The sequence below is a fragment of the Solanum tuberosum genome, unplaced genomic scaffold (assembly GCF_000226075.1).
Source record: "Solanum tuberosum cultivar DM 1-3 516 R44 unplaced genomic scaffold, SolTub_3.0 scf00092, whole genome shotgun sequence".
NCBI lineage: Eukaryota > Viridiplantae > Streptophyta > Magnoliopsida > Solanales > Solanaceae > Solanum > Solanum tuberosum.
In genome coordinates, this window is record NW_006239019.1 from 73,062 (window position 1) to 85,710 (window position 12,649).

General features: G+C 38.4%; 1 protein-coding gene across 1 annotated transcript; it reads right to left on the bottom strand.

Moving 5' to 3' along the window:
• Positions 1-1,238: 1,238 nt before the first annotated feature.
• Positions 1,239-12,362, bottom strand: LOC102585935 (sphingoid long-chain bases kinase 1). The gene is made up of 9 exons (XM_006347605.1): positions 12,112-12,362; positions 11,160-11,709; positions 10,700-11,068; positions 9,307-9,400; positions 9,165-9,202; positions 7,648-7,794; positions 5,232-5,331; positions 1,958-2,886; positions 1,239-1,662 (listed from the first exon to the last, which is right to left on the bottom strand). Exons 2-9 carry the CDS (start codon positions 11,577-11,579, stop codon positions 1,513-1,515), a joined length of 2,247 nt encoding a protein of 748 aa, XP_006347667.1. The 5' UTR covers positions 11,580-11,709; positions 12,112-12,362; the 3' UTR covers positions 1,239-1,512.
• Positions 12,363-12,649: the final 287 nt, after the last annotated feature.

Genomic DNA, 12,649 nt, shown 5'->3' on the forward strand with positions numbered 1-12,649 from the left:
AATATGACGGTATTTCTAGTAACTTTATTGATTAACATTTGGCTTCCGACTATTGCTATACCCACACAAGTTTCTTTGTCCCACTAGTTGAGTGTAGTGAAAAATTATTTGTTTAAACATGCATCCCAATATGTATTTGTTTCGTACGATGGAAAATGTTTTTTTTTTTAAAAATAAAGTGATTTTTTTTTAGTTTTATAGGTAAACAGAAAATGTTATCTTAAAGGATTAAATCATGTGAGGAAAAGGGTGGGAAGTAAGGGTGTGGGAGGTGGGGATTGGGATACGAGGCTAAACGTAAAGATGAAGTGTGTTAAAGAATCAGGATAACACATGTGAAATATCACTAGTGAAACTTGTCTTTAATACTTTCATTATGATATAATTTTCCCAAAATTTGACTGACTGAACATAAAAAAATTGAAAAACTTTGTATAGGACACACCTTTAATGCTTATTGTTTCTCATGAAATATCGTTTATATTTCCCACAAACTCTTCAAGTATTAGTACTTATTAGGCACCTCGATGTGGATTCACTCTTTAAGTATTACGTTAAGAGTTAATTAGCAAATGAGAAAAAGGAATAATTTTATTCTTATGGTAGAATGATCATAATATCTCAATCTTACAAGTAATCCTTGGCAGACTGAAAATTTTCCAACAACCAACATACAAAAACAAGTACAAAATATTCTTTTTCTAGCGTGTTATTCTTCAACGACCTGCCTAACCCAATCAATCTTGTCCCCCTGTCCTAAATTATTTGATATAGTTTTGACAAAACATAAATTTAAGAGAGAACCCAAGATCTTTAACAAATCAGCCATATATAAATTAAATATCAATCTGTCCTTGTACCAAACAGTTCTTTTTCCATCCTTTGAAGCCTACAACAGGTCATATTGATTCTACATGTGTTTAAAATGCTAGAGTTAAGTTGTCTGAATGAAACTTCGTGAAGTATAATGACCAAGATGACATACCGGAACAAGTACAGGGTCTCCCAGACCATTCCATCATCTTTATAATCAAACTTATTTTCCAAAGCTTCCCACTACAACCAAAATGGCCTTAAATGACCACAAGGAAAGGAAAGAGAAGCTCAACAAATTATTAAACAAGGCCAAGAGAACTCATCATTGCTAGATGCACACCCCTTCCTAAGGCCTTTCTTTTGTACATTTCCAGCTGGTGCTAGGGTTTATGTGGCAATGAAGGTGGAGAGAGGGCAAACTGTTGGATAAATAAAATTTTCTTTCCTCAACAATCGAAAAGCAATAATTTACACGCTTTGTCAAACCATTACAAGAAACATGGCCAATATTCATAGCAAGCCAACTCAAAAGGCAAAAAATACAAGTTACGGCAAAGGGTACATGTTAAGATATAAGCTGACATATAATTTGAAAAATGAAAGCAGCATTGACAAAATTTACAAGGACCTCAATGACGAATAAAGAGCTGAATGTTGTAGCCGGAACCTATTGAAGATATACAAGGACTCCATCAATCACTTGCAATTACCTGGGGCGCGACCAATAAGCCTGCACTGTTCTGGAAGCAAGGACGAAATCACTTGCTCATTTACTGGGAAAAGTTCACCATCAATACCACAGCTACTGTTAGAGTGCTTCCCAGGCTTAACCTTTACTGCCTTAACCTGCATTTCATAGAAAAAAAGCTTAATTTGATTTCAATGAGCACCAACCAACAAAACCACATTAAAATTTATAAACCAGATTTTCTTTTTTTGAAAATGGGTTAACTCTAAACTGATACTCTGTGTTTCTCGGTGCAGTTTATCTTTGCAAAGTAGACTGACTTTTTGAAAATATCCATACAGTAATGGCCTCCATCCAAGACAAGTAAACTTGTATTAATGCTCTAAAAAAAACTCTCTGCCTTGGTGGGAAAAATGGGTAAAAGCATCTAAAATACGGCTGCTGCTGCTTTACCTTGACATACTCAACGTACGGGAGGGAAAGGTGTCGGCCCATTTGCAGAAGCAAGAAGAACCTTATAAGCTTCAGTCTTCCACTTCCATGAACCAACAACAGATCTAACGTGTTGTCATCAGGTTCTGCTTTTGGGGCCACAACCTGTGAACTTAAGCTTTGAACAGTTTTGCATGAATGATTGCAAACCAGGACACCAAGAAATTGACCTTTGGTAGACACCCATTCTTCAGCAGCCTTCTGGACAATATCTTTCCGAACAACATCTTCAGTATCTTCTGCTGGTCCAGGCAATTCAATAGGATTTTCTATATTCCAATGAGGTTCTGTGTCCCATCTTGGTTCTGCATCCCAAATTGGGCCGGGGTCTGACATTGTTGATGAGATATCCTCTTTATCATTTGTAGTTGTATTTGCCCAAGAAGATCTAGTGGGGTCATTTGCAGCAGTCAACCCAGCCCACCCTTTATCTGCTTTTGATTTGGACCTAGTCCTGGGCCAATTCGGTGTTACTGAATGTGGAACCTGAGGATGGATAACTTCCGGTTCAGAAGTTGTGTTACCACTCCGTCCAGCAGACAAGCGCTTAGATTTTGCATCAATTGCGCGCACATATTCTGATGGCTCAGTGCTACTACATGTAGTATCCAAGTCTGCTCCAGACATTCTACTTGGGGTCATTATTGAATCAATACTTGATAAGCTTGAGGCTCTGGGAAGCCCTTCCTTGCTTGACCTTCTCATAATGTCTGTATACAATTCAGACATATCAATGACTGAAGCTTTTCCTTCTCCAGTTGCTTCTTTCAGTGCAGGAAGATACTCCACTTCAAAATTGTACTTTGGTAAGCACATGAATTTGAGGAACCCAGCGACAAAGTAGCGTAACGGACCAAACCGCTTCTGGTATTTCTCGGATAGTTCCAGCACTACAATAGATAATTGAAGTCAACTATCGGAAATTATATGCAATTCAGACAAAAATATCAAGTGGTAAATACTAAATATCCATGTGAAACACTAGTGATACAGCCAACAACAATGGAAAGTAGAGAATTCATACAGATATGTCAACCTTTTATTTATTTTTTATGACAAGGGAAATCCGCAGCCGCTACCCTTTGGGTGCGCACAGGGTTAAACCCCCCGCTCCTATGCAATAGCTCGCAAACCACATAGGAGAGGTAACCCCGCACTAGGCAAGCCCGGTGCGGCGAGCTCGACCCAGAAGACAAACCCCTTGCTTTCGCTGCAAGGGTTTCAACTTGAGACCTCCAACATGGAAGTCCCAAGCCCAAACCACTGGGCCACCCCGAAGGGTCAACCTTTTATTTATTTTTTATGACAAGGGAAATCCGCAGCCGCTACCCTTTGGGTGCGCACAGGGTTAAACCCCCCGCTCCTATGCAATAGCTCGCAAACCACATAGGAGAGGTAACCCGCACTAGGCAAGCCCGGTGCGGCGAGCTCGACCCAGAAGGCAAACCCCTTGCTTTCGCTGCAAGGGTTTCAACTTGAGACCTCCAACATGGAAGTCCCAAGCCCAAACCACTGGGCCACCCCGAAGGGTCAACCTTTTATTTATTTTTTATGACAAGGGAAATCCGCAGCCGCTACCCTTTGGGTGCGCACAGGGTTAAACCCCCCGCTCCTATGCAATAGCTCGCAAACCACATAGGAGAGGTAACCCCGCACTAGGCAAGCCCGGTGCGGCGAGCTCGACCCAGAAGGCAAACCCCTTGCTTTCGCTGCAAGGGTTTCAACTTGAGACCTCCAACATGGAAGTCCCAAGCCCAAACCACTGGGCCACCCCGAAGGGTCAACCTTTTATTTATTTTCTTTTTTTAATAATCGAGAATCCTCAAAGACTAGTGGCTCATGGTTCGAAATTCGGGGGATAAAGGGGTTCTCTTTAACCTTATCCACTTAAATACCAAGCTTTGCTTGCAACATGTTTCAAACCTGTGGCATGCACCTAACCCACACATAACGTGTTGCGCTCTCACCACTAGACAAAAGCCCAGGTGCCGACATGCCAACCTTTTCAATCATCAAACCAACCTTCTATATTCTCAAAATTAATTAATCTTAAATCCTTGGCGTCATCCACAATCTGCGCAGCAGCTATATAAAGACATCAAGTTGGTGCAGACTGACATCCATAAGCAATGTCATGCTGGATATCCCAAGTGCATATGCATCTTATGTAAGGAAAAAAATCATGTGCTGAGAATCATGAATTTTGAGTCGCAAGCATTAAAAAGCTTTACGGCAATAGCCTCCACTAGCATTTTTGCATTCGATAATCAAACTTTTTTTTTTTTTTTGAAATTGGTAACGCTGTATTCCTCAGCATTAAGGATATGCTGGAGACCATCACAAAGAAGCCAAAAAAAAAAAAGAGTAGGAGAAAGCTACTTACAGAGATCCTAACAAATCTACTAGTTCTAATCGATAGTGCCATTTCCCTTGGAAAAAATAATAAGCATACTGATGAGACAAGTTAACAGAATATGACAAACCAGACCCTGGTACAATAGGGTCAAATGCTATCTCTAGAGTTGCTAAGTCAACTCGTAACACTTGAACCCCATAAGGTTTCTGACAATGTAAGTAAATCAGGTATGTAAAGCATAACACCTCGCTTATTATGTTACATGACCCAATTTTCCTCCTAGTTACACGTAAATCTTCCATTTCAACACAATCAACAGGCTATCCACAAGCTATTACCACTAATTTGTCCTATACCCTAAGACAACACAAAGTACTCCCCATACCCTAAGCCTCCATGGTCCCGGCATTCAGAATCATTAAATCTGGTGGGTCCCAAAGATCCAAGACGCAGGAACCATGGCAGTCCAAGACCATGGAAGAAATGTTCCAATATAACTCACATTAGTCTTTACGACTAACTCATTGCTCTACAAGAAGTAACCATAAGCCATATAATGAAAGAAACCCTTGTTAGAAGCTGGAACGACGTTCTGGGGTGACCTGTTCACGACGTTCTGGGGTGACCTGTTCTAGCAATTACCATGTTCTAAGGTTCACCAATTTTAAAAAATCACGTTCTGGGGTGACGTGTTCCCTACTTTTCCAAAAATATTTCCACTTGCGTATCTGACTCCTTATCTTACGCTACTCAAGCATCTGCATTCGTGTAGGTAACAACGACAAAAGTGTTCAAATGACATGATTAATCTAAATAACAAGAGTTATTGTAAGGCATAAACATTAATAATTGCTAGGGAAAAAAAGAGAACTAAATTACCATCGCTTACAAAGCCAAAGTAGGTGACAGTCGATCCAAAGTGAATTCTACCACTTTGAACCCATTCAACAGCAAAAACATCGGTAGGTGTAAGCCCTCCCTGAAAACAAGAAATCGACACTACATATGAGGAATAGATAACCTAGCAACAGTAATGAAATATTTTGAACAATATTTCAGATATCTGATTTTCTATTCATATGTCTTTTTAATGGAAAATACTGGAACTTCAACTTTATTAGATTTATTCAAGTTCCACTCGTGAAATAAATGCCTCTGAGTGATAGCGTTAGAGGAGGGTCTTTCTCTACTTAACCCACAGAAAAAATAAAAGAAAGTATTATAGAAAAGAAACCACACAGAGAATAGAAAATATCAAAGATTTTAAAATCCTGAGAAGACAAAACGATAAACCTGGGAAAGACTATAGATCTAGAGCAGACGAATAGAACCAGTCTTCTAAAAGAAACTACCTGACCAAATAAAAGCTGTTCTTAGCTTTGAGAAAGTTATCTATAGTTATGAAGTAATAATTCTATTGTTAGGGAATTTTTTGTGGAACAAGTAGTATTAACAAAGTAGAAAATCTAAGCAAAAGTGTGATTCTCTACAAATAGCATCCAATCATCTACTGCTAGATGGATTCTCAAAGGTGCACCAAAAATATACATTTGAACTGGGACTCCCTAATTTGTACATTAGTGTTTTCCACCCCTTCAAAATCTTCCTATAATTTTCCCTCCAGCTTGTCCACATAAGAGCTAGAGGGACCACTTCCCATCCATATTTCTCCTTCCTACTAAGAGCCCATCTGAGCGGCAATGGTAGTCCATTGTATGCTAAGCAAATTCAAAGCAGTGCTCAATAACTCAGCTATGGAACCTTTTCCTCAACATTACAAGCACTAGCTGGACAATGCCAGAGCACGCATCGGATCTTTTGAGTTGCTGGATTAGGAGGGGAGGAAGTAAAAGTCAAAAGAGATGGTGGAGATTAATACCATCATGTATATGGTGGTCAATATGGAAGGAAAGAAATGGGAGATGCTTTAAAGATAGGCCCAATTCCATACATAAAGTAAAATGGAATTGTATTGAAGCTCTACTTCTTTGGTGTCTACTTTGTATAGAAGATGTAGATCAGATTGTAGATTTGATACGAAGCTTGTAATTGCTCACTTTTGGAGGTGGCCAGCATACCCTTAATGCTGATGAATACAATTTACCAATTTCAAAAAAACGCACTACCTGACTATTATTATGAAGTTTTTGCTTCCATCCTAAAGACCTAAACTTCCAACCATATTAATTTCAACCTTAATTACAAGATACATAAGATGGTCACAAAATCCATCACCACTTCCAACTCAAGTTTGCAACTGAAAACAAACAGTGGTATGGGACTTTCAACTAAAGTCATGCCTCAGAAAGTGAAAGGTTTGCTGGAAGGTTGGCAACAACAGGTGACACCAAAAGAGATAAAGCAGATATAGAAAACTATTCCATTGTGCATCTTATGGACAATATGGCTGGAGAGGAACAAAGCTTGCTTTGAAAGGCAGAGAACTCACATTTCTAGAATTAAGGATAGATGTTTACAAGCTACAGAGAGTGAAGTGCACAGATATTCGTTTTTGGTGTTGTTACTTAATGTGTTTAACTTATAATTTTTTATAAGTTTATCTATTTTTTTGTACTTCTGGTTTGAAGGTAGTTTAATAGATATTTTTAACGGGTATATGGATTTATTGGATATGCTACGAAGAAGAGTGTGGTAGGCTGCTTTTTGTTTTATGTTGTTTTTGTTTCTTTTCCTGTACCATCTTGGTACCATTTAATAAAATCTCGACCACATCAAAAAAATTAACTAGCAAAACTTAGTTGTACTTCCATGTGATGTTCATAACATCTTCCATGCATCATCACTGTAAATAAACTCCAACAATAAACATTGAAACTCAGTCTTATACCTATTCTGTGATACCTAGCTTTTGCAAAGAGACAAAAGACGAGAAAAGGTATCACAGGGTAGAACACTAGCCAAGGTCCAGGAAGTATCTATTTAGAAAAGGTCACTAGACAAGTCTCCATCATGCATGATGTCAGTGATCACTATACTCATTCATTTATGTTTATGAGACATCATTATAAACATAATTTAACCGTCCTATCTGAGAGTCAAGACCGTGATCCATCGGTATCAGATTACTAAATAGTGCTTGTCCACAGTCTGAATTCTCTTTTCTTATTCTTTTTTTTTTTTGAATGGTAACAATATTATATGTGTAGCTCAAAGAAATCAAATCAAAGTTCTTTCAAATACTTTTCTTTAGGAAAGGAAATGTATATTTTCAACTATCCACCAAGTTGAAATCTATAATTAGCATGAAGACGCATTGAAGAAAGATAAAACATACCTTGACAATTGCTATGGCAGCTGACACTGGATCTCGAACTCCAAGCACGGTCCAGACCAAAGAATTATCAGAACCAGCAGGAATGATTCCAATTGGAACCGAAATTGCTTCTTTCTGGTTATCCCTAGTGAGTAACCCGTTTAAAACCTGAATCAGAAAAGCTACATTAAGCAAGTTTAACATATTTTTCTAGGCGAAGTAAGAAATATTAATTAACTCTGAGCACATATTTCAAATATCAACCAACAGATATTGGTACAGTTCACTTCTTGGTTCAGAATGACTAAGTTAGCATTTCAGAAATTTTCAAGAAACAATAGTAAAACTGTAAAAGTCACCTTATTATCATCAACAATGTCAAGAAACAATAGCAATAGTTGTATTAAGGCCATAGCTCAGAAAATGTGAGAATTCTATTTTAACACAAAATCAAAAGCTATATATAGGGCGACTAAGAAGCTCAACAACAGCATACCTAGTGTAATCCCACAAGTGGAGTCCGGAGAGGTTAGAGTATTTGCAGACCTTACCCCTACCTCGTGGAGGTAGAGTGGTTGTTTCCAAAAGACCCTTGGCTCAAGTAATGACTAAGAAGCTCAAGAAATTATAAAATAAAAAAGAGGCTGATTGTAACAAAAAGAAAGGTAGAAATGATATTGCAAAAGGCGGGAAAGAGGTCAATTGGTTTTGTAGCCCTTCTCAAATTTGTTTTTAATTTTATGTCCTTTATACAATTATACTAGATCTTTGCAGGGTCAGTTCTTCTATTTAAATTGTAAAGGGTTATCTTCACCTATTTCCTCGGCATGAAAGCTAAAGAAAGATGCAAAAACAAAAAGAACCTAGGACTCATCAAACTGTGTATATCTTTTGGATCACAAATGATGTTCCAGCTTGTTAAAGATGATTGGTCAGATTCCATGGAGAGAAACCCCTTTATATAGGCTTTGTTCACTCTATACTTCTTGTATAAAGGATCTTCTCCCTTTTGTCAATGACTATTACTTGCTTGACCAAAAAAAAAAAAGAAGTGAAATTCCACCGGAGAGGCCAAAGGGTGATTATTTTTGCTGAATTTCAAAAATTAGGGGTCATATCAGCCTTTCATGTTCTTTAACCTTTTTGCATAGCCTTTAACAAGATTGGCCACTCGGGTGAAACTGATATACTCGATACATACAATCCCCATACTTAATAAATGCAGCACTATCTTCACAGAAAAGCATATGGCCATAATTGACAGACCTTACAATTTGTTTTACAAGGTAAAGAAAATTACACTTTCACAAAGGCTGCTTCTATCCTAAAGCGAAAGAAGTGTAGCAAATCAAGTAACTCTATGCACACCTAAATTATGCCACGACAGCTCACTCAATTTAGTGCTACTCGAAAAACCTTTATTAGCTTAGCAACTGGCTTATTGATGCAAGAAATGAGACCCATTGAACTATATAAGTAAACATTCAACCATACACACTTGTCACTTGCGAAATTTGAGAAAGAGAGACATAACTAACCTCATTCACTATTCCATCACCTCCAACACATATAATACCTGAACATTTGCAAATCAGAGAATATAAGAAAAACAATGACGATGATAATCTAAGACATCTAAAACTGAATAACAGAAAAGTTATAAAGCATTGAAAGAAATACCATCAGGACATGTGCTGAAGTCTACTGTGCTTGCAAGTTTCCTGGCATGACCTGCAGATGTGGTTTTGACTACTTCCAACTTAAACCCAGCAAGCTGTTAATTCAATAGAAACAGAGCTAAAACTTGAGTCAACAAGAACGAACAAGGATATCCAGTCTGAGATGATTTGCTGGATCGGAGGACCACCAAAAAGAAATTCTGAAAAATGAGAATCTCAAGGATGCACAACAGAAGGCATACGTGACTAAAACAGAACTTTCTCAATCTGCACCTTATGAAATCAATTGGTAATATCCACAATTGACTCGCACAACAGATTACACATGAAAGATTCTTCCTTAAGAGCATATTTTATAGTGTTTATTCTGAAAAAAAAAAGTTATTTGAACACCTTGAAACCTATAAATCCAGCAAAAACCATCTAAAAGTTTTTTGCAACGGTTCTTCTCTTTTTGGACATACAACAGCATCAATCACAAACGAATCGATTCCACATAAAAAAGGAAAAAGAAGCAAACTGAACTTGGAAAAGGCACATGATTTTGTAAATTGAGACTGCATTTCATAATTGAGAAGATGTGATTTGTTAAGAAATATTTGATGACAATTATCAAGAAAAATAGTTATTCAGATGACAATATTTGCATAGATTAATAGCACCCAAGGTTGTGGCTAGTGGCTCATGAAGTGGCTGAGAGCAAATGAGATCTCAAGTTCAAACCCAGCAGAGACAAAAATCACTAAGTGATTCTTCTCATCTATCCTAGCCTTGGTGGACAGAGTTACATGGTACCTTGTTGCTGGTGGGGGGTAGCAGGTATCACGTGGAATTAATCGAGGTGCGTGAAAGTTGGCCTGAACACCACGGTCATCAAACCAAAATTTTGCATATATTAATGTTTTTTTGGACACGTAAAATCTGTATTTGTCTTTCCCAGACATGTTGTAAGTTTTGCCAACCCCAATTAACTTGGGATGAGGCATAGTTGTTATGTATAATTGTATTTTGCAAGTTTGACAGTTGGGGACGGGAGAAAACATAAAAAACTTGTGGACGAGCAAAGGAGCAACTATGTAATTGGATAAACACTGGAAAGCAAGTAATAATGACCATTAGTAATGTAGGGAGACATCATATAGCCTGCATATCGCAATGAACAAGCACCCCTTTCAAGGGGAAAGGATGGTTGGTGCTAAGAGAAAATGCAATTAGAGAGACGATTTATTTCATTTACATCCAAAACCACTATACAATTTATCTTTATCAAAAAAAACCACTATACAATTTATTATGCATTTAGCTTACCTTTTCAAAAAAATTATTGTCGTGCAATTAAAGGAGCAAAGAAAATTGCCAGATAGACAACAAGATATTACAGTTCTAGAGCATACCTTGAATATAGGTTCAACCGTGCGATGGAATACTTTACTTGAACGACCACGGCCAGACCTTGGGTTTAAAATGACAAGCATTTTAGGAGGATTTTTACATCGTACATATGACTCAGGAGGAAATTCATTAGTACCCAAATCAGAAGCCTGCTTCTTTGATGAAGCCAGAGGATGAGGCAATAAATTCACATAACACTGTTGATCTGCAAATGCATTTACCCATTGAAGTGCTTCCTCGGATGAAGAAGCTAAGAAGCGAAAGTCCTTCTGACTTCTTCGAGTTTTTAAAAAACAAGAAAGAGCACCGGAACCTCTTCTCAGAGGATATGAATGGATGGTGAAATGCCGGAGTCCAGGACAGTGTGATACCTGCGGTACGTGCAGAGCCTACTGCTTAGCAAAACTCAAATGGAAGTGATACAAATTCTGACAAAACCCATAATCCCTTAAAGAACCTTACCGAAATAACATCTTCTAGATGCAGCATACTAGAACCCCAAACCATAGCCTTGCTAGTAAGTTTGGCTTCAACAGCATCCTGGCTAGTAACCTCCTTTGAGGCTTCTAACTCCGAATTTTTATGTGCCTTTCCCTTGTCTGAAACCAGCTTTCCAGAAAACACTTCATATCCAAGCAGGTCAGACTGCTCATCCCCAATGTCAATCCTATGCTCCTCATTCTTCTCTTTCTTAGGATCATTATTACTCAGACTAAGTTCTCCACGTGTCAGACTCCTTCCTTTGCTCCGTTTTTCAGGGAAAACAACCGGAGATGAATGCTGCCCAGCTGTAATCTGGGAACACAAACCGAGACGTCGAAGAGACTGCTGAGTTGTAATTTTCAAAGAATTATTTTTAACAAGATTCCCACTCTTCTGCATATTTCTGCTGGCTGAGCAAAAGAGAGAGAATACAACTGAACAATAACGGGTAGCTATAGTGCTAGTGTATCAAGATCCAGAAAATAGCTAATTCAAAGCCTAAAATTCACATCCAGCAGAAACACCAAACCTGCATCATGATAATTTAAAAATGGTGAATACATTGGGGGAAAAAATCACTAAATCATTACATGATAACAAAGAAAAACAATAAAACCACAATCTCCAGATCAGAATAAGCAGAATTCATCAAGAAAACAACGACCCAATCGACTAAAATTGTCAAGCCAAAAACTAACTGTAGTCTCACAACATCAAAACCTGCATATTTACGAAAGCATTCACTAAATCATAACGAAATGCAAACAGCACATCACTCTCTAGATCAAAACTACCAAAATTGATCCCAGAAAAGAAAAATGCCACCAAAACAGTTAAAATTGACGAACCAGAGATTAGCTTTAGGCGTTCCACCTACCAAAACACGGACACGAACACAAAATAAAAGGAACAAAAAAAAAAGAATACCAACCTGATTGTTAGGGTTTCTGAGGTCAAAATATACAGTTCTCGTGTGCTATGATGAAAATCGAAAGTCTCAATTGATGTTTGCAGTGAAAATCTCATCGGAAAAAATGCGTCCTGAAGTCGGCACGACGGCAGTTCACGGAGGAGCCGATGAGCGGAGAAGAGAAATGACCCGATATACTTCACATATGGGAGAGAAAGGAAAACACAGAAATGAGAAATCGCTTTTTCCGTCCACTTTCTCTCATCTACTACCAAATAAGGCTGGGCACCGGACCGGAATGGGACCACCGGACCGGAACGAACCGGAACCGGACCGGAACGGGACGGTTTGACCGGGTTGTTGACCGGTACCGGGATGAACCGGACCGGAACTACCGGGATGGAGGCTCGGTTCCGTCCCGTCCCACTATATACCGGGATAGAACCGGGACGGACCGGAATGGACCGGAACGGAACGGGATGGGATAAACGGGACGGCACATATAGCTATTTTAAAAAAAAAATTATTTTTTTTGAGTTATTTTGAATTACGAAAATAC

Excerpts from the sequence above, each read along its gene's own strand:
- LOC102585935 (XM_006347605.1), bottom strand. The coding sequence starts at position 11,579 with ATGCAGAAGAGTGGGAATCTTGTTAAAAATAATTCTTTGAAAATTACA. Across the intron at positions 5,332-7,647 it reads CTGCCATAGCAATTGTCAAG|GGAGGGCTTACACCTACCGA; the intron begins GTATGTTTTATC and ends TCTTGTTTTCAG. Across the intron at positions 2,887-5,231 it reads CTTTGGCTTTGTAAGCGATG|TGCTGGAACTATCCGAGAAA; the intron begins GTAATTTAGTTC and ends TATCTATTGTAG.